At 38.9% G+C, this 21,179-nt stretch overlaps 2 protein-coding genes across 4 annotated transcripts in view; one reads left to right on the top strand and one right to left on the bottom strand.

Moving 5' to 3' along the window:
* LOC311089569 (uncharacterized protein) overlaps window positions 1-21,179 on the top strand; it is a 406,125-nt gene that overhangs the window by 85,406 nt on the left and 299,540 nt on the right. The gene's annotated exons all lie outside the window — the stretch shown is intronic.
* LOC311067613 (uncharacterized protein) lies at window positions 6,998-19,942 on the bottom strand. Of its 3 annotated transcripts, none has more exons than XM_084089593.1 (5): window positions 19,803-19,942; window positions 16,638-17,657; window positions 14,970-15,005; window positions 11,624-11,708; window positions 6,999-11,542 (listed from the first exon to the last, which is right to left on the bottom strand). In XM_084089593.1, exons 3-5 carry the CDS (start codon window positions 14,982-14,984, stop codon window positions 9,876-9,878), a joined length of 1,767 nt encoding a protein of 588 aa, XP_083945719.1. In that variant the 5' UTR covers window positions 14,985-15,005; window positions 16,638-17,657; window positions 19,803-19,942; the 3' UTR covers window positions 6,999-9,875. The 3 variants fall into 3 exon arrangements, with proteins under 3 accessions (XP_083945720.1, XP_083945719.1, XP_083945718.1); XM_084089592.1 differs by having other exon boundaries at window positions 7,001-11,542; window positions 14,970-15,008; XM_084089594.1 differs by lacking the exon at window positions 19,803-19,942 and having other exon boundaries at window positions 6,998-11,542; window positions 14,970-15,008; window positions 16,638-16,738.

The raw sequence follows: 21,179 nt of genomic DNA, 5'->3' as shown, positions 1-21,179 counted from the left end.
CTGACAGCGCCAAAATGTTTGTTAGATGGGTTAGTATATATTAACATATACACATGTATAAATAAATAAATGAGTTCTTGGAAGTTTTGTTGTTTCATAATCTTGTAAGTGGGCAGTGCTTTTGTTGAACAGAGGGGAATGATGGAGTTATTTAGACTGGATAAAAGAGGGTGAAAGTGATTCATATGGACTGGACAGTGTAATGGCCGCCCAACAATACAATTTAAACAAACAAAAACCTTTCTGAAACAAATTCAAGCCCGGCCGTCCATGTGATAAGACGGAGTCCTAACCGCTAGACTACAGTGATGCTTCGAGATACAGCCGCCCTCAGTCTTATGCTGATTCTCAGTCACAAAGAGAAAAATATATATCTATACAAACAATCAATCAGTAATATTCGGGCGCCAGACAGGTATATTCCTGCCAAATAAATATATTTAATCATCCCGGACAGCTAAATAAAAGCCACCCGTTACACACTACAGAGAGACAATAAAGGAAAGCAAAACCACATAAGAAATTGATACGCAATTTTCTTTTAATGATGTATAGGTTTTGAATCACTAAGAAACACAGGTAACACTTTATAATAAATGCATGTTGTTAATCATTAGCTGAGCATTAGTAAACAGTTAATTCATCATTTATAAAGCATTAATATACATTAATAAGCAGTTTATAAATACAGCTATAAATGCTTTGTTCTTGATTTTTATAGTGTTTAATAATTGTATTTTTCATACTTTATTAATGGTATATGTATCATTTCTAAATGAAGTATAGCATTATTTACACACCAGTTGTTTAGTAGTTGTCAGTGGTTCATCAGATCTAAAGTGTAAGTAAATGATAAGTGTAGCACACGGCGGGTAGCACTCGTCTCAGTTACTAGGTGCTATAAAAGCAAAACTATGGACCAGAATCAGAAGATTTGGATCGACTCACTGAAGCAAAAATTAGCAAAGACGATCGTAAGAAAAGAATAAAACCAATTAACCACTCAGACCACTGGAATGCAGCTGATTAATGAAAAGGTAAGTGTGTTTTTCTATTTGTTTGTTCTTTTGCATGAATCGTATCTTTTAAAATTGAAAGAATGAAAGAAAAACTCAATAAAAACAAAAATATAACAGTAACACACAGTATTTCTAATACATGATAAACACAGAAAGAGTCAAAATTTTCCAATATCAATTTCTGAAATTCAACCTCAAGTTTCTCAATTTCAAGTTCAATGTCTTGTTTTCAAATTCCAAAAAATTACTGAGTAGAAAAGTTGTTCAAAAGTTAACGCAGTTCAGTCCATGAAGAGAAAAACAACTTAATTTTGTCTATTTTTGTCTAATAATATGTAAAAATATGTTGATGCCACAAATCAGGATGTTATAGTTTCCTGTAAACATTGCTTCAAATCTAACATTGTAAATCATTCTAGTTAGCTGTTATTTTGTTTTGTTTTTGTGTTTTTGATAGATTAAAGGTTTGCGGTAATTTTATAATTGTATCTTTGCAAACCGTAAGTGGTAGTCTAATGAAGCCGATTCGGTGGGGGACCTATAAATACTATAAGATTCCTATAGTACTTTTTCGTAAGGGTTTACGAAAAAGTACTATAGGAATCTTATAGTATTTTGGGACAAAATATTATAGTAATCTTATAGGAATACTATAGTAATTTGGGACATACTACAGAAGTACGATAGACTACTATAGAAATACTATAGCAGCTTTAGGTATTACAGAACATCACAGAAGTATGATATGTTCTGTACTACCTCTATATTATCCTAGAGCCGCTATAGTATTTCTATAGTAGTCTTATAATACTTCTATAGTAGCCTAATATTTTGTCCCAAAATACTATTTTCCTAATTAGGCCATGCATAACCAACACATAAACGTTACATTTTCTGTCATTTAACATCAGTCATCCTCGTTAATGTATTTTAAATTACATTAATTTACATTAAATTACATTAATAAATTTAATTACAACAGACACTCAATTATATATTTCATCACGACCAGATGAAAACAATAAATTATCTAAATTGACAGAGTGTGTTAAAGATATAAAATACTGGATGACGTGTAATTTTCTGCTATTAAATTCAGATAAAACGGAGGTATTACTTATTGGTCAAAAAAACTGCCCACAAAACCTCTTACAATACAACTTTACTTTAGAAGGATGTCCTGTTACTTTATCCACTACAGTAAAAGACCTGGGTGTTATACTAGACCGCAACTTGTCATAATGGCGGCCGCGCCGTCACGTCATGGGGGCAACTGTTGCTATGGAGCGTTCTATTGAGTTTTGCCTCTTGGGCTTCTATACTCTTTGATAGAGGCTATGCTGTCAGTACCGGAAAGAGAAATGATTAGTTCATCTCTCGAATCTTCGGGTTTGAGTCCTTCGTTCTTTTGTCACGTGACTTGTCAGTCACCGTATTAAATACTAATTCACAACCTTTTTACAAGCGTGTAGTTATTTTTTTTAATTTATTTTTACTTTTACAGTTACGTGATATGTTTCTGTTCTCAAATGTATATTCATTCGATTCACATGACGTCACTGAAGCTTTGCGCCGCCATCTTTGTGACCGACGGTCTCAGTAATGCCTGCAATATGTTGTGCAGTTGGCTGCAAAAACAGCTGAAAGAGGAACCCTAAACTGGTATTTTATTCTATACCAAAAGAAGAGAGAATCATTTATTTAAAAGACTTTAAGTCTCATGTTGGTTTGTGGTTAATTATATTTCCATTATACTCTCAGTGGCTAACATTATACAGACAGATATCGACAGATAATGTTTTGTCTTCATTTTATTGTTGGATCTGTTTAAATGCACTTTATCATGGTAAGTTAGTAAGATTTGGGGTTGTTTTGTTTTTGAACTGTCTGTCTGCCTGTTAGTTAATGCTCATCTAATAAATATTTTTCTGAAGTTCATAAAGATATTGTCTTCGTCACATGCGCTTTAGATGTTATTTTGTGTAAGTAACGTTAACGTTATCTCTGCAGACGATGCATAATCTCAGCCTTGAAATGCATTTTAGGACTAGTTCTTCCAAAAATGATAATTCTGACGTCATTTACTCACCTTCATGTTCAAATCCTTAAGTTTACTTTCCGTGGAAGACAAAGGGACATTTTTGAACATGTAAGTTAGCCTAATGGAGACTCTTCTTGTCGATGTAATGAAAGTGAATGAGTAACGTTAGCCTACTGGGGGCTGTCACGCAAAAAATAATAAAATAATAAAAGACAAAAAAACATCACAAAAGTATCATAAAAGTGATCTAATACGACTCGTCCGTTATATTAATATCGTTATTTATTCATATTATAGCTTTATGTGACGAACAAACTGCAATTTGAGTCGTTATATTATAATCACTGATGAGCTTACCCTTTTAATCGCAGCCGAATCATTCAAAAAGATTCGACTCGAAAGAGTCTTTCATTTCGATATTTGTGTGTATTAAACCTTCTTCTCTGTAATTGAACATCTGTTCTTTCGGACAGATATGGCAGTCTTTTATGATATTCGGCTGATGTCTCTGGCTGTGCTGATGGACGGATTAGATAGATTCATTCATGCCAGCCGAACAGCTGCAGATTCATAGATTCATTCATCGCCTCGACTCTCATGAACGCGCGCCATGAAGCTCTATGACTTAAGTATTTCTATATCATGAAAGGCCAAATGGGACAAGCCTGGGGCAGATAATAATGGACTAAAGAAAACTGGGGGTAACAAATAAGGATCGGAGCCTAAAATAGAAATTTTCTCCAGGTATCTCTGTCTCTCTCGCTCATTCAAATGGACAGTTTGGGCGGCCATACCGGGCGAGTCGGTCGCAAATATGGCGGCGTTCTATTTGTAGTGACGTAGGTGGCATCTATGAATAGGCAATATATGTGAATTTCTGTCATGAAGATTATTTTCTGTAGCATTGAATATTTAAGAGTTGGTTAATGCAAAGCTTTATCCGTATGATAGGGGAAACCACTTTGATGAGACTTGTTTAGAGTGGATTATAATTTTCAGTTAATATCATAGACATTTACAAATATGATGATATATTTTGATTGTCAAATATGTGGAAGTGAAGGTGTTCTGTCGTTTAAACATTTAATTATCTTTGATATAACGCGCCACGAGTTTGCGCCGTAATTCAGAGGATCTGTCGGATCTACAACGCGTAAATTCATCAATTTTTCCCGCAATCCATAAAAGTAAAGCCTTTGAACTGGGAGAAAAATAGAGTCAATTTTATGGTTTCATACACAATAAGCATCTGATATGAATAAAACACTTCGTCAAATTATAATTGAAAGGATTATTATTGCAGCTTGCAGGCAGTGTGGACAATCTGTTACACACACACACACACACACACACACACACACACACACACACACACACACACACACAGCAGTCATTGAGCTGAGGAAATCATGGTTTTTTTTTTTTTATGCATGTATAGAACATTTTAAAATTAAGCCATTTTATTTTATTCAGGTCATATTTGCTGTTGAGTGGAAGCAAAAATGAGTCAAGTAATTGTCTCTGTAATTTTAATCCTAAAGCTAGAATACAATATGATCTGTAAACAACTGAACATACCAGTACACATTCAAGGGAAAATGCAAAAATAATAACAGCATCAAGAAAATAAATCTGGTCAGATGTCAAAAAAAATAAATATATTGCTCAAAGCTCTTTAGTCTGGTAAGAGTTCCTTCTTTAATGGCTCATTTGGATGGATCTGCTCCAGCTACGTCATCATGCAGGAGGCTGCAGCGAGGACCTCTTGAGACCCGAGCGCAGAGAGGCGTGGTTTATCGTTGATCACGTGCTTTCTCTATACGCGCTCCAGGAGCTTCATGAGAAACTGTGCTCCGCGTTCATACGTGATTTGAAGCTTTAGTGCCATAAACTTTTCTTGTTTTTAATGTGCACATGCTTTCTGTGCTCAACTATTGAGACCCATAGACAGTATAAGAAGTGGACAGAGCCATCTCATTGGATCTCAATTGAGACAAGTGAAGCCCATTTTTAGCGATTTCTTAGCACTTCCTTTCCTGACGCGCAGACTCAAACCGAGCAAAGCCTTACACGGACCACCGTCTGTCTTCTAGTAGCTGTGCCAAGAGAAATATTAATCATTCCCTTCCGAATCTTGCAGAGACGGAGAGTGTGAGTAGGAGCTGTCCATGAGCTAGGAGCAGGAGACACTTTTGCTAGGTATTCTGATTAATTACTTTGTCATTTTGCCTCCACGTCCCCCCGATTGCCCGCGAGCTTCTCCTCCCGTCCATACGGTAATCTCTCTACTGTGCGACAGAGAGTCGCGTGGTTATGACGCAATCGTTAGCCTACTTTTACAAAAACTGCTTCTACGGGGCCATAACATAAGCTAAAAGGTAATGGAGCATTTTATACATTGTCGTGTTTCTTTAGAAATAAATAATGGACAAATGGAGTCTTCAAACGCCTCAGATGTAAAGTTATTCGCTGTCAAAGTGACGCCAAAATGAATGGGAGTCAATGGGATGCTAACAGCAGGAGAAGTTCTGCTCAACTTCCGGTCGACTTCCTTCCCGCTTGGTTGAGACCCGAGCGCGGTGAGGCGTGGTTTACCGTTGATCACGTGCTTCTCTGAAAACAACACGCGCTCCAGGAGCTTCATGAGGAAGTGTGCTCAGCGCTGATACGTGATTTGAAGCTTTAGTGCCATAAACTTTTCTTGTTTTTAATGTGCACATGCTTTCTGTGCTCAACTATTGATCGAATGGTTCATATTTTTACATCTGCCTGTTTCACTTTATTATTTTTTTAAGTCTGAGTATGTTATTACCAGACACAATCTGTGAGTTAAAATGACACATCTATTGTGTTAAATTCTATGCAACACATGTTGTGCCTGAGCACACACTACATGTGTTAAAACTGACACAATATGTGTCATTTTTAACACATCCCTTTTTACAGTGTATAATTATTTATTGCAAGCACTTGAAAAACGTGTTGAGGATGTCTGTAATGTGAGCTGGGTTCATTTCTAGGCGTTCACTGATGCGGTTTGATGAATGCGGGATATCTACGGTTACAGGCAGAGATTAAGCTGTTAATAGGCTACAATCTTAAAAACAACAAATGTATTTTGTACAAGTATCACAGTCTTTTATTTAAAACAAAGCCTAATTAAAAATAATAATAATTTGTTTCCATTTTCACCCCATTGTGTGTTTAGTTTCGGTTTCGGTTTCTAAGCGTTTTTATTTCGATGCGCCACTACAATATTATCCCCACAACTCCAATTACTACTTAATAATGCAAAACTGTACATTAATAGACTCCCTCAAACTGACCTCAGTCTTGATCGAAGTTCTTGTGTGTGTTTTTGCGTCCTCGTGATGCGATGAGCTCGACCTTCACGTGCTGAAACGGTGAAACTCTGACGCTACACTTAACAAGCACAACACAGAACTAATCTAAACAATTTCAGTTTAAAACATTTTCGTAAAATGAGATAAACAAGGCGTAAATCAACCCGAAAAGAAATGAAAGCAGCAGAATCTTTCAGCGTGTTATTTGCTCCTCCTTATTTCCTGCTGTCGTCTGGCTGAAAGCACCACTAGAGTCTGAGTCTGCAGCCGGAGAGACTTCAGGACGCAGGTTTTTTCCACTGTCCAAGGCACATCAGAGTACCGCGAGAGCAGAGGCGAAGCTAGACTCTCAGTACAGCAGAGCTTCATCATAAAAAAAAAAAAAAACGTAAAATATCTGATGAATGCATATAATGTGTCAGTTGTTGAGCTAAGTAAGCTTCTATGTTCAATAAAACACAAAGAAAGGTCACATTTTTTGACAAGTTTGTATTGACGAACAAAGACAACAGTTTGCCAGTCAAGTGAAAGTGTTTCAGCACCGCGGACAGCGACACCTGATGGACAGCGATGGTGCTGAACAGGCCACGTGCGCTCAGTCAGTGCCACATTATATAACTGACAACATGGCACTATTATATACTGAACACAACGTTTGTTTACAACTCCACAGGTCGGCTACAGGTGCGACATGATAACTTAACTGGGATGAAAACTTTGAGAAAAACAACTGACTTACAACATTCTGACTGAGTAACTTATTCATAACTAAAATATACATTTTTAAAGACGATTTTTTTTCCTTACCATTTTGTTGTTAACGATCCTCCAGAACAAATGAATCTAACAGTGTTGAGTTGTGGATGATGATGATGATGATGATGATAAGTACGATGTGAGAGGATTTCAATCAACATTTATTTATACAGCCCTTTACAACACTCAAGGTGAACCAAAGTGCTTTCCAGAAAAAGAAAAAAAAGAGGACTAGCATGGATAAGAGCAGAAATAACCCTCCTTGGGGTAAACAGAACGGCAAAAACACTCATAGAGTCAACAAAGTGTCCTTTCATTGACTGCAACACTAGGGTACAGGTCACACAATAGTGCAGAAGAAAGAGGGGAAACTAATAAATGGGACAGCAGCACATCACTGCATTCTGGGTCTCAGATGTTTATATGCTGTGTGTATTTCTAAACACCTTTACCCTTATTGTGATTATTCTCAGGTTAGGTAAAGTAAATCCAATCTGTCCTAAATCATAAGCATCTGAATTTTCATATTACCTTAAATTATACGCTTATCTCTGTAAAGCTGCTTTGAAACAATCTACATAGTTAAAAGCGCTATATAAATGAAGATGATTACAATATTTAGATCACAGAAGACTTCTCCGTGGGGTCAGTTCAGCTCAAGCTTCTTAGAAATCAGAGACGTATGGCAGGCGAGCTTCTTAATTTCAATTATATATAGTTTTATTGAATACAGGTTAACTAGTTTACATACAAGGTACTAATATATGAAACCAAATTGTTTACAAGCTTTGACAGCAAGAGTTGCGACAGCAAGGCGTCTAACACCGGAGAGGCCGTCCTTGAGAATCAGCGTCTGCCCTGATCTTCTCATTACAGAGTTTTAGAGTCCATCAAACATTTAGGAAATCCTCCTTTATTCATTAGTCCTTTACAGACAATGTGTCCAATCCAAAGTCTTGAACCCTTCAGATCTGTTTATATAAAGCCTCTCGTCTCTCCATTCTCCTTCTTCAGGCTCTTCTTCTCTGTGTCCTCTTCTGCGCCTCGTCTAACGGTGCATTAGTTTCTTAATGTGTAGCAAAGCTCTTTCTAATACATGGTCAGTTTCACTCTACTAGCCATTTGCTTAATAAATGCTTAAAACATTAAGGTATGCATAAGATTGCATAACATGCGGTATGTTTTTCTTTCTAAACCACTTCCTTTATATATGGTTACAATGATTATTCTTTATATGGGGTTTCAAGTGTGGTTGACTACAGAATACAGAAGTGCTCCTACTAAAGGCATACTCAGAACAGAACAACTGCATATTTTCCAGAATAAATATATATTTATACATAACTCAATAAACATATGAAATCACGTTTACCATAAGGCAATAATGAAAATAAACTTATAAAAATATAAAATGTAATAAATTGTCAAACCCATCTCTTCGTTCCCTCACTAGGGTGCACTTTAGTAATGAATAATGATTGGCTTTGTCACTCTTTGATCTTTAATGCACACATAAAGAGACAACGCAGCACTGTTCTCGGTAAATAATATTAAAGAAACTAAATACATGCAAAATAATATTAATTTCTCAAATTTTCCTAATACAAAAATAAAATAAAATAAAATAAAAAGAGAGAAAACTACAACCATTCAATGAAATATTTATTGTGTGGCCTCAGCAATGATGCAGTGATGAGCTGTTTGCTAAGTACTTTTACACACACGTGTGCTATTGCGAGCAGTACATTACAATTCAGTACATTATAGTTATTTTACAGTATAATTGCAGTTATAGATTACAGTTATTTTACAGTATAATGGTTTGCAGTGGAGCACTAGGGGTTGCTAAAGATTTACTAGGGGTCGCCAAGCTCTCTCTAGTTTGAGGGTTTGGGATGAAACGGTAACCAGTTTGACGATAAACCGCGATGCAAATCTCCAGCGGTTAATATTACAGTTTAATATTTTAATCATCATTAAAACCGTATTTGATTCCCGGGATTTGAAAAACTCATGGTGAATACTGTCTGGTATTAAGTAAAGAAAGCAACAGTCTCTTGCAGACACAGGCTTGCGGCGTAGGCTTCGTTTTCTCTGAGTGCTGAGGGAAATGATGTGTATTAAAGTATGAATGAATTCTGTGAATGTGTCTCTGAAGGAAACTGACTGCCTTGAGGGAAGTTTTGATGGCGTTTTCCTTTCATCTTCCCTCCGTGTAAAGCGTTAATAAGCTCAGCGCTGCTTTGGCTACTGGGAAACAGCTGTACTTCTGTATTTCTGCTGACAGAGACTGGATTCACATTTACAGTCAGTCCGTCTTATTGTTTGTGAAACTCAGACCAAATGTTTATGCGCTGTTATGTGCTGAAAAATAAGCTAATGTACATTCTAAAAATCGAAACAACTCGGATAAAAAGGTATCTAGAATTATTCAATGATCTGATAAAATACTTAATCATTTTGACTCATCCCATTTCTTAAAAATGATTTAAAGGCTGGAATATTAGGTTTATCGTTTTATAAAACATTTTGGTCAATAGCAAGTAGTACATGTTAGTAGATAATATTATACTGCAAGTCCAATTCGGCCATAGTTGTTAGTTATATTATTTTAATGTTTCTGCTGTTGTTGCATTTATTAAAAATTAACAACTGATTTTGTAAGTAAATAAAATTTGTCTGCAAGTGTTGCAAGGGTCATTACGGATTTGAATGTTACAATGGTGGTCTCCTGGAAGTAAACACTCCCCAAGGGATTACCCCATCAGTCAGGTTCCAGGAAAGTAAATTATCAGACAGATATTGCACTCCCCGCACAGCCCAATTCTGCCTGCTAAATCTGTTTTCCCACACTTCCAAAGTTTTCTTCACACCTCTCAGGTCCCGCACCTCTTCATCTTTTCCCTCCTCCTCCAGTTTGGGAATGAAAAAATCCAGATGTTCAGCAGTGAAATACCAGCCTGTTGTTATTTGGTTCTTTGATAGTTTCATGATAAGCGTATAAGCTTCATGCAGCAGGATGGACTTTTCTGCTTTAACCTTCTCCAGATCGCTCTCCAGGTGTTCTTCTATTTTTGTTTTACTCTCAGACTCTTTCTTGTCTTTTTTGTGTTCCTTTCTAGTGTCATCCTCATATTTAGTTTTATCAAAGCTGGTTTTAGCCCGGCCTCTGGTGGATTCAGTCTCCTGTTTAAGCTCATCAAATGACATTTTAACTTTCGTTGTCTTCATCACGTATTTCTTGTTCTCTTTGATGTGTTTATCGTAAGGACATCTCCCTGTACACACAATGCAGCGGCCATCTATCATGACATCACACACTGAGAGTCTATTAAAAGGGACCCACCAACAACCAAGCTGATGACAGTTTTCCTCACACACAGAACAGCAGCTTGCCTCTTTGTTCAAAACTAATAATAATCTCTCTTCAATCAAGTCTTTTCTCTTGACAGTTTTGTTCACACTAAACTCAAAGTTCTGAGATTTCTCGATCTTGTCTCTGTTCTGTCTTATGGCTTCCAGGATTTCAGTCAGTTCTTTGATTTTGAACTCTTTCTCACTGATACGGTCCTTTAGATTAAAGACACAGGCCTCAAGTTGTTTTCGCGGTTTCTGAGCCGCTACTGTCATCTGAGTTTGTTTTCTGTTGTTTTCTAGCAGAAATTTCAAAAACTTTTCCATGCTTTTCTCTCCCATTTCCCATGATGATCTGTGAGCATGTGCTCTTTGTTCTTCCTGCTGGTTGTTGAATAGGAAGTGAACAGGTTGTTCTCTCTCATCTCTTCTGAAGCGGATCTGTGCAGTGTTAATGGCATCAAGAGCATCGGTTGGAGGTCCTCCATCCGAGTGTGTGATGATGAACACTATGTTGTCCTCTATATCTTTGCCAAACAGAGTCAGAACTGACTGGAATATGTAATGCTCTTTTCCAGAGAGTCGATTCTGAGACGCCTTCATCACAAAACACACGGCATCAATATAGTTAAAATCCTCATCTGAGAATAACCTGCCCAGATACTCAGTAATCTCTCTTTCTTTAGAGTCTCCGTATCCTGGAGTGTCAATGATGGTCAGAGATGTTGGGTTTTCTTTAACAAACACCTCATAAACTGTGATCTCAGATGTCAGGGATTGGGACTGAGCTTCTGGTTTGTCTTCTTCTGTGATTTGATAAAACTCTTTATCCTCAAACTTCACTCCCAGTAAGTAGTTCACCATGGTGTTGATCATGGCGGTTTTCCCAGCGCCGGTTTCTCCCACCAACAGTATGACTTTGTTCTGCTTGTTTCTGTCTCTTCGTCCATATGTCCATCGTCTGACCTTTTCATCAGTCCCATCAATATGTGTTCTTTCCGTGTTCAGCTGGTAAAGTCCTGGGGGACCTGGATTAATGAGGGTGGCTTCATGACGTGATCTACAAAAATAATGTGGCTGGAAAACTTCATAATGTAGTACAAACTCACGTTTGAAAGAAGGAGGTTGATCATGATTTCGATCTGAAGCACAGCTGACTTCACTGCTGACAGACTTTCTGCAACGGCTTGGGATCTTTAAAAATAAGTATACTGCCCTTAATAACTTATCTATCACATCTATGTATCAGTAAATATTGTTGATTGTGCCCACAATGTTCAACAAATCATTAACTATATTACACATTTAACCCGGCAACCCCCAGAAGCCTTTTTTCCCTTGGTCGAACATTATTAAAGTTATTTAGAGATATCAGCTGGATGGCTTAGTGCAGACGCTAATGGATCCTATAATCCTTATGCATCGCTTTCTGCCAGGACTTTTACGTGCTTTTCCCAAACCACTGAAGTGACGTCGATTGTCCTGGTTAGCGGTAGCATGAGCCATCAGGCAAGTGTTATTTAAATAAACTCCTGATGTACCTACAAACTTTCCAATGCCTCGTTTTATGAGTACAGAACCTATTTGTGCTACTGTAGAAGTTTGGTGCCATTCTAGGCATTATTAGTGGGGTAATTTACCAGATACATCATAGGATCCGTTAGCGTCTGCACTAAGCCATCCGGCTGATATCTCTAAATAAGCTCTAACTTTAATAATGTTCGATCAAGGGAAAAAAGGCTTCTGGGGGGGTGGGGGGTGGGGGGGTTTGGCTCAAGGTCATGGTGCAAAGGACCCTAGTGTCACGTTTTGGGTTTGTTCTTGTCATGTTTCCATGTCTGTCATGTGATTCCCTGTTTGTCATGTGATCCAGCCATGTGTCTTGTCATTGGTTAATTGTCTGATCATTGTTCACAGGTGTCACTTGTCTAGTCATTAGTCTGTGTATTTAAGCCCTCATGTTTGCCATGTGTCCTTGTCAAGTATTGTTTCCTGTAACCACTGTTGTGAGTCTCTTCACGTCATGCCTGCCAATCCTGAGTCTCTTCACGTCATGCCTGCCGAGCCTGAGTCTCTTCACGTTATTCCTGCTGAGCCGGAGTCTCTTCATGCCATGCCTGCCAAGCCTGAGCCTCTTCACATCATGCCTGCCGAGCCAGCGTCTCTTCACGTCATGCCTGCCAAGCCAGAGTCTCTTCACGTCATGCCTGCCATGTCTGAGTCTCTTGACATCATGCCTGCCAAGCCTGAGTCTCTTCACGTCATTCCTGCCGAGCCAGAGTCTCTTCACGTCATGCCTGCCGAGCCTGAGTCTCTTCACGTCATTCCTGCCGAGCCAGAGTCTCTTCACGTCATTCCTGCCAAGTCTGAGTCTCTTCACGTCATGCCTGCCGAGCCTGAGTCTCTTCACGTCATGCCTGCCAAGCCAGAGTCTCTTCACGTCATTCCTGCCAAGTCTGAGTCTCTTCACGTCATGTCTGCCATGTCTGAGTCTCTTCACGTCATGCCTGCCGAGCCTGAGTCTCTTCACGTTATTCCTGCTGAGCCGGAGTCTCTTCATGCCATGCCTGCCAAGCCTGAGCCTCTTCACATCATGCCTGCCGAGCCAGCGTCTCTTCACGTCATTCCTGCCAAGCCAGAGTCTCTTCACGTCATTCCTGCCAAGCCAGAGTCTCTTCACGTCATGCCTGCCAAGCCAGAGTCTCTTCACGTCATGCCTGCCAAGCCAGAGTCTCTTCACGTCATGCCTGCCATGTCTGAGTCTCTTGACGTCATGCCTGCCAAGCCTGAGTCTCTTCACGTCATGCCTGCCGAGCCTGAGTCTCTTCACGTCATTCCTGCCAAGCCAGAGTCTCTTCACGTCATGCCTGCCGAGCCTGAGTCTCTTCACGTCATGCCTGCCGAGCCTGAGTCTCTTCACGTCATTCCTGCCGAGCCAGAGTCTCTTCACGTCATTCCTGCCAAGTCTGAGTCTCTTCATGTCATGCCTGCCAAGCCAGAGTCTCTTCACGTCATTCCTGCCAAGCCAGAGTCTCTTCACGTCATTCCTGCCAAGCCAGAGTCTCTTCACGTCATTCCTGCCAAGCCAGAGTCTCTTCACGTCATGCCTGCCAAGCCAGAGTCTCTTCACGTCATTCCTGCCGAGCCTGAGTCTCTTCACGTCATTCCTGCCAAGCCAGAGTCTCTTCACGTCATTCCTGCCAAGCCAGAGTCTCTTCATGAGTGAATAGACTCAGACTTGGCAGGAATGACGTGAAGAGACTCTGGCTTGGCAGGAATGACGTGAAGAGACTCTGGCTTGGCAGGAATGACGTGAAGAGACTCTGGCTTGGCAGGAATGACATGACATGAAGAGACATGCCTGCCAAGCCAGAGTCTCTTCACGTCATTCCTGCCGAGCCAGAGTCTCTTCACGTCATTCCTGCCAAGCCTGAGTCTCTTCACGTCATGCCTGCCGAGCCTGAGTCTCTTCACGTCATTCCTGCCGAGCCAGAGTCTCTTCACGTCATTCCTGCCAAGTCTGAGTCTCTTCATGTCATGTCATTCCTGCCAAGCCAGAGTCTCTTCACGTCATTCCTGCCAAGCCAGAGTCTCTTCACGTCATTCCTGCCAAGTCTGAGTCTATTCACGTCATTCCTGCCGAGCCAGAGTCTCTTCACGTCATGCCTGCTAAGTCTGAGTCTCTTCACGTCATTCCTGCCAAGTCTGAGTCTCTTCACGTCATGCCTGGTAGTGTCCTTGATAGGACCATGGAGGCTGCACCCCCATGGTCACCTGAACTGTCAGGTCCGCCCTGGCCTCCTGCAGAGCCTGCTCCACCCTGGACGCCATGCCACGGCCCAGGTCCTGTCCCCCTGCATAGGCAAGACCACCCTTGTATTATGTTGTGTTTTGTTGGGCGTCGGGAGACGCCCTTAGGGCGATTCTGTCACGTTTTGGGTTTCTTCACGTCATGTTTCCATGTCTGTCATGTGATTCCCTGTTTGTCATGTGATCCAGCCATGTGTCTTGTCATTGGTTAATTGTCTGATCATTGTTCACAGGTGTCCCTTGTCTAGTCATTAGTCTGTGTATTTAAGCCCTCATGTTTGCCATGTGTCCTTGTCAAGTATTGTTTCCTGTAACCACTGTTGTGAGTCTGTTCATGTTTTGTTTTGAGTTTTCATGCCACGCCATGTTTTTGTTTCATGTTTGCTTTTGTTTATAATAAACTGCACTTGGCTTCTCAACTCGCCTCCAGTGGATCGTTTTACACCTAGGTTGATTTTACTCCGAACCATCCCTTAAACATACTCATTTATGGTCATGCAGACTTTACCAATATGAAAAAAATAAACTGTTAAATGTGTACTTTTTATGTGTCCACTTACAAGCGAAAAAATGCATGAGCTATATATCTTTATAATAATTTAATTGTCTGCTTTTAAAAGCTCATAAACAAAGATTGTAACTCACCTTGAATTCAGCCATATCTCCACCGCCACAGTTTAACTGCTGAACACAGAATAATTCACTGATTCAGAATACATGTTTTTATTTCTTCCAATATTTGCATATAAACAACTGGATATTTAATTATCTGTGTGTGAAAAGAGTATTATGCACACTGTAAAACCTTGCTGTAAAAAAAAAAGCCAAATTCTGACAGTAATACCTTTTTTCTTTTCTTTTTTTCTTTTCTTTTTTAAACGGCAATATACCATAAAAACAATGAATTCTGAGTAATATTTGTCATATTTGAGACAGTAGCCTACAGGATTATATTGTGAATTAACAGGAGTTTTTGGCTGTTGTGGTGTTGTGGTGTCGCCATAATCATCATAGACACTGATTCACCGATCTCATCCTTTGTCTTTTAATTTTATATTTATATTTTAATGTATTTCATGTATTTTTGGAGGATATTAAAATCACACAGAGCATAAAAAATGTTGAACTCTTGCATAACTTAAACCCACACAGACATCAACAATCAGCATATGAATATCAACACTTGTGACAATCAAAAATTTCATGTCGCAATGCATGCTGGGTACCACCATAGTACAAAACTGAATAAATGATGCAGCTGAATGGTCTTTTTTATTGTCACCTTTGTTGAGATTCATGAGCTGTTTTGATGTCTGTGTGTGTCTAAATGATGCTGTAACTTTGTTTCATTGTGTTTGAAAAGAGTCCTTTATTCTAACTGATTGCTGTTGAAACTCTTGCTGTTGTAAATGTTCAAGTCTGTTAATTAGGAATGAAGAAGTGAAGCCTCTTGAATCATTGAAGCTTTTCTCTGTTTGTTTCGGGTAAAGAAGCATCAAGAGTGTTACAGACAGCGCCATCTTGTGGCAGGTGCAATACAGCAGCCAGGAGCGCAGACCCGAGCGCAGTGAGGCTTCGTTTATCGTAAATCACGTGTTTCTCTGAAAACAACACGCGCTCCAGGAGCTTCATGAGGAAGTGTGCTCAGCGCTGATACGTGATTTGAAGCTTTAGTGCCGTAAACTTTTCTTGTTATTAATGTGCACATGATTTCTGTACTCAACTACTGATCAAATGGATAATATTTTTACATCTGCCTGTTTCACTTTATTATTTTTTAAGTCTGAGTATGTTATTACCAGACAGAATCTGTGAGTTAAAATGACACATCTATTGTGTTAAATTCTACACAACACATGCTGTGCCTGAGCACACACTACATGTGTTAAAACTGACACAATATGTGTCATTTTTAACACATCTCTTTTTACAGTATATAATTATTTATTGCAAGCACTTGAAAAACGTGTTGAGGATGCCTGTAATGTGAGCTGGGTTCATTTCTAGGCGTTCACTGATGCGGTTTGATGAATGCGGGATATCTACGGTTACAGGCAGAGATTAAGGTGTTAATAGGCTACAATCTTTAGTTAAACAACAAATGGGACATTTTGTACAAATATTACAGTGTTTTATTTCAAACAACGTCTAATTTAAAAAAAAAATGTTTTTTGTTTCCATTTTCTTCCCATTGTGTGTTTAGTTTCGGTTTTGTTTTTATTTTTATTTCGATGCGTCACTATAATATTATCCCCACAACTCCAATTACTACTTAATGCAAAACTGTACATTAATAGACTCCCTCAAACTGACCTCAGTCTTGATCGAAGTTCTTGTGTGTGTGTTTGCGTCCTCGTGATGAACGATGCGATGAGCTGAGCTCGACCTTCGCGTGATAAGCCAGATAAGCAAGTCGTAAATCAACCCGAAAAGAAATGAAAGCAACAGAATCTTTCAGCGTGTTATTTGCTCCCTCTTTATTTCCTGCTGTCGTCTGGCTGAAAACACCACTAGAATCTGCAGGACTTCAGGTTACGCCCCTTCAAGTTGCTCAGTTTTTTTCCACTTGTAACGCACTGTACAAGGTACATCAAATTACCACGAGTTTAACATTAACTGAGCATACTCGAGTTAATTAAACTCCATGTAATGAAACTGACTCTTAGCTGTTCACGAACACACACCTCTGAGATGACATCTTCAGAATGTCTGTCTGTATACAGTAAAGCAAGCTGCAGTCTGCATTAGTGCCAGCGTATTGATCATGTACTGCAAGAAACCATATTGCAATGTATTGTTTGATCAAATATATGTCCCACATCAGCTAGACTGTGGAGCAAGCACTAATAAATCCTCTTGGAACTGGACTTTGTCTAAACATATTTTTATTTTTTAAATAGATATGTTTAAACATCTTTTCATGTCGTATTGTATGCCTGATTTGCTGATGATTCATTTTTGACATAACACTAATGAACAGCTGTAAATGCACTGCTGTCAAACACACCTTATGATCCTTGTGAGACAAACTAACTGCAAGCACACTCATCACCAAATCTTTAACTGAAGGGCAATGAGGGTTTATGCAAACCCGATCTATATGTTCTGGCACTAATATTGTCTGCAGAAGATCAGATTGTGCCTCCAGCCGCATAACCCTGTCGCTGCTGCAGTCTCCTGCAGTTTTCAGAGTAGAAGAACACTTGTAGTTTTCCTCGTTGTCCACATCCCCAGTATCCTTCACAGTCTTGTACATATCATCACAGTGAAGGCAGCGGGAGATCAGATCGGGAGTTCTGCAGGTCCTTCTATATGCTCCTCTGTTTACCACACCTGATGACAGAGAAGAGAAAGGTTCATGAGTAAAACATGTTCAGATTTCTCTGTTTTTAATGTGAAATGTTCTGGTAGCAGTGTTTCCTCAGCATTCAGTCCAGTAGTGGTGTGCCACATCAGCAAGCATTAGTCTAGTGTAGAAGTGATTGTTATATTATGATGATTAAGATAATTTTAGCGCTAGAACCTTGACTTGAATCATAACTGTGGCCCACACAAAACACAGGGTTCGTACACTTTTTCCAAGATCAAATTCAAGCACTTTTCAAGCACTTTCCAGGTCCATTTTAAAGCTTTTTCCAGCACCTTACACTACCGTAAATTACATACCAATACATAGTTAGAATTATTATTTAGTGTTTTTATCACATCAAAAGAGATAAACAGCCAAATGTTTCATAATAGCAGAGGGCTGCACGATATTGAAGAAAAATTAGATATGCGATAACTCATTAAATAATGTGATATTCAATATGCGATACGATAATGCTTAAAGTGTGTCAAATTAACTTAAATTATCTTTAAAATGATATAACCTACACATACGTGTTTCACATTCTTTTTGTGATAAGAAAATATCCCTACAACTTCAAGACAGTGAACATCAGTGTTTTACTGTAGCATAAGACGTGTTATTTTAACACCACTGGGGTTTAGGGGTTCAGGTTATCCTACATTAGGTTTATTTAACAACAGAAACTGATTAATCAAATGTAAAAATAAACACTGCTTAGTTTTCACTGCATGAATTAAATATACTGATTCTTATTAAAGCTACAAAAGTTAGCCTATTCAGCCAAAAGCAGTGAGTGATTTTCTTTGTCTTTTGTTCATGACCCCAGTTATTGCAAGCCGTTGCGATATGCAAGCAATTATGCATATTGTAATATATACATTTGCAATATTTCGATATATTGTGCAGCCCTAATATTTAAGCCAATCACAAGTTTTATTCTTCAAAATGTATCACTAAGTATATAGCTATATGAATAATATACTTTTCATTATATTAATGTCCAAATATTGCTTACCAGATAATGTGATTTATAGGCTGTAAAAACTGAATTAATTTCAAATATGAAGACTTGAAGATTTGAACAGAAATATTTGACAGGCCTTCCCGTTTTGGGACACATTATTGATATAGACAAGGTTTGAACAATATCTGAGTGCAGAGGCACCTGCCTGATAAATGTATTTCATTGTCTTGGGCCAAGACACAACGTTAGCTACTACGTTTACTGGAATAGAGCAGTGTAAATATTGCATAGGGCCATCCTAACCCTTACAGTAACAGTATACTACTTATGACACTGACTGATTTCAGTTCAGCAATCAGCGACTGTTGTTATGCACTGGGCTAACGTTTGCAGGTTAATTTGCACGTTACAGTTCTGTAATTTTGGCAATGTTCACTGCATATTCCACAAATGAACGTGACATAACGGACATGCAATACTTACATTACATTATCACACCAAGTACTCTCAGTCACTAATGGCCCTTTAGGACGCGGGCCGCGCTGCGCTATGAAATTAAACCGATATATTTCAATGGCTTGCGCCGCGCGACTCGGACCAAAGCGGAGCTCAGCGCGCTCGCGCGCACGCCGCGGTCAAAGTTTAAAATAGTTCAACTGTTGCCGCTGCGTGGCCAAAAAAACGGTGCATCCAAACAACCGCGGAAATCAAAATGAAAACTCCGCCTACTTTTGCTCTGGCCAGCGTAACGCAAATCACTCTGTATCTGATTCTGAAAGGCTGCATTTTTTTCTCCATTTAATAAAGAACTATTTCGTCAGAAAGATATTTCTTGTGAAAGAAATACAGTTACAAATTCAAGCATTTTCAAGCATTTTATCCAAAATTCAAGCACTTTTCAAACCTTGAAAACACAACATCAAAATTCAAGCACTTTCAAGGATTTCAAGCACCCGTACGAACCCTGAAAACAACAAATGTAGAAGCGTCACTCAAAACCACCACAGCTGCACATAAACCACAGAGGAAACAGCAATGCAAGCCGGCATGTCCCAGTTGAGTGCGCTGTGATCGTGAGAACGAGTGGCTTTCACCTACAGTTCAGAGGTGCTTTACCTCTAGAAATATGGCAGGAGGGCAGAAGGAAAGAGACCAAACTTACTGTCCAGCCAGCAGAAGTGTCTTCCTTCAGAGAGGAGTCCGCTCTCACTGTCCTCCAGAGACGAGTGCATGTGAGAGCAAGGGTACGAACTGCAGGATCTCCATCTTGTAGCTCCACAGGGATGAAGATCTTGTGCAGAATGTCCTCAGACAGCTGTGAACATACAACATGAGTCTCTACAACATCAGCAGGCTCAATAACGGGCCTCCATCATCATCATCATCGGCCAGGAAAAGGTGAAGGACCACTCTTAATCTTGTTGTGTGTGGTTTTAATATATTATCAACTCCAGAACAATACCAAAATGTGTTACTGCTGTATGAGAATGACTTACACACTTCAGTTTAAACCGTCTCTATACGAGCTGCCATCTTGCCAACAACAGCTGCTTCTGACATGTTGTGTGCTTTATGTTACTGTCTATGGTTGTGCGCTTGTGTGTGTGGTCTGGACATCTTCCTGTTACGCCCCTCATCTCTTCCAGACACATCTCGAAAACACTCACGCCATGTCTGAGGAAAATAACCCCTACAATAAAAAAGCGGGTTGTAATAAGGATAGGCTATGGCAGAGTGTAAACACTGACTTTATAAGAACAAATGCAAATGACCGTATTGGACCTGTTTCATTTGTGTGTGGATCGTGACAATACTGTTTTACGGGGACGCATTGCTGCCACATACATATTCATTCTTCCACTCAATTATGTAATAATAACGAGATGTTATGTCATTAAAACAACATTTTTTCTTGGCCTTATAAGGACATGTGTAGTCATGTACACAATATGCCTTTATCCACATAACACTGATATAGCCTATCATGTCTTTATCACACTTCTACATTCAACAAGCTTCAGCGATTAGCAGCAGCCTCGAATCAGGCAAAGCTAATCAATGAGGCCCTTTTTAAAAAAAAAAAAAAAAAAAAATGTATATAGGCCTATAAGTTTTTTATATAATATATTAATATATAAGACTTATTTTTGTTAATAGGTTATATCTTCATTACCTAGTGATTTAATTTAACAAAAAGTAGTCAAAACACATCTACAGTAACAGAACAGATGTAAACATAAGTTGTTTATTTTTTACAACATTGTGTTCTTATCTTATTATTTAATTAACGAAAGGCCAATCTTCGTCTTTATAACAGAAGATATAATACAGAAATCTTCCAGATAAAGCCTATACAATCTTCACATGTATAACGGATCGTCGCCTTATAAACAGGCCTTTGTGTGGTGGAATAAGCAATGCTATATAGACATATATAGTATCTTAATTTAAACTTTATTTTATTAGTTCATTAACTAATTGTGTTAACTCAAGTTAATGTAAATATCTGGATACTAATTACTAATTAAATTAAAGCTGC

Source organism: Abramis brama, assembly GCF_963993115.1.
Source record: "Abramis brama genome assembly, chromosome: 1".
Taxonomy (NCBI): domain Eukaryota; kingdom Metazoa; phylum Chordata; class Actinopteri; order Cypriniformes; family Leuciscidae; genus Abramis; species Abramis brama.
The sequence above is the reverse complement of the archived record's forward strand: the minus strand, read 5'-3'. Positions and strand labels throughout refer to the sequence as shown.

Bases quoted from the DNA above. Each gene is read 5' to 3' on its own strand.
- LOC311067613 (XM_084089593.1), bottom strand. The intron at 11,543-11,623 runs GTGAGTTTGTAC...TCATTAATCCAG, and splicing joins TCAACCTCCTTCTTTCAAAC to GTCCCCCAGGACTTTACCAG.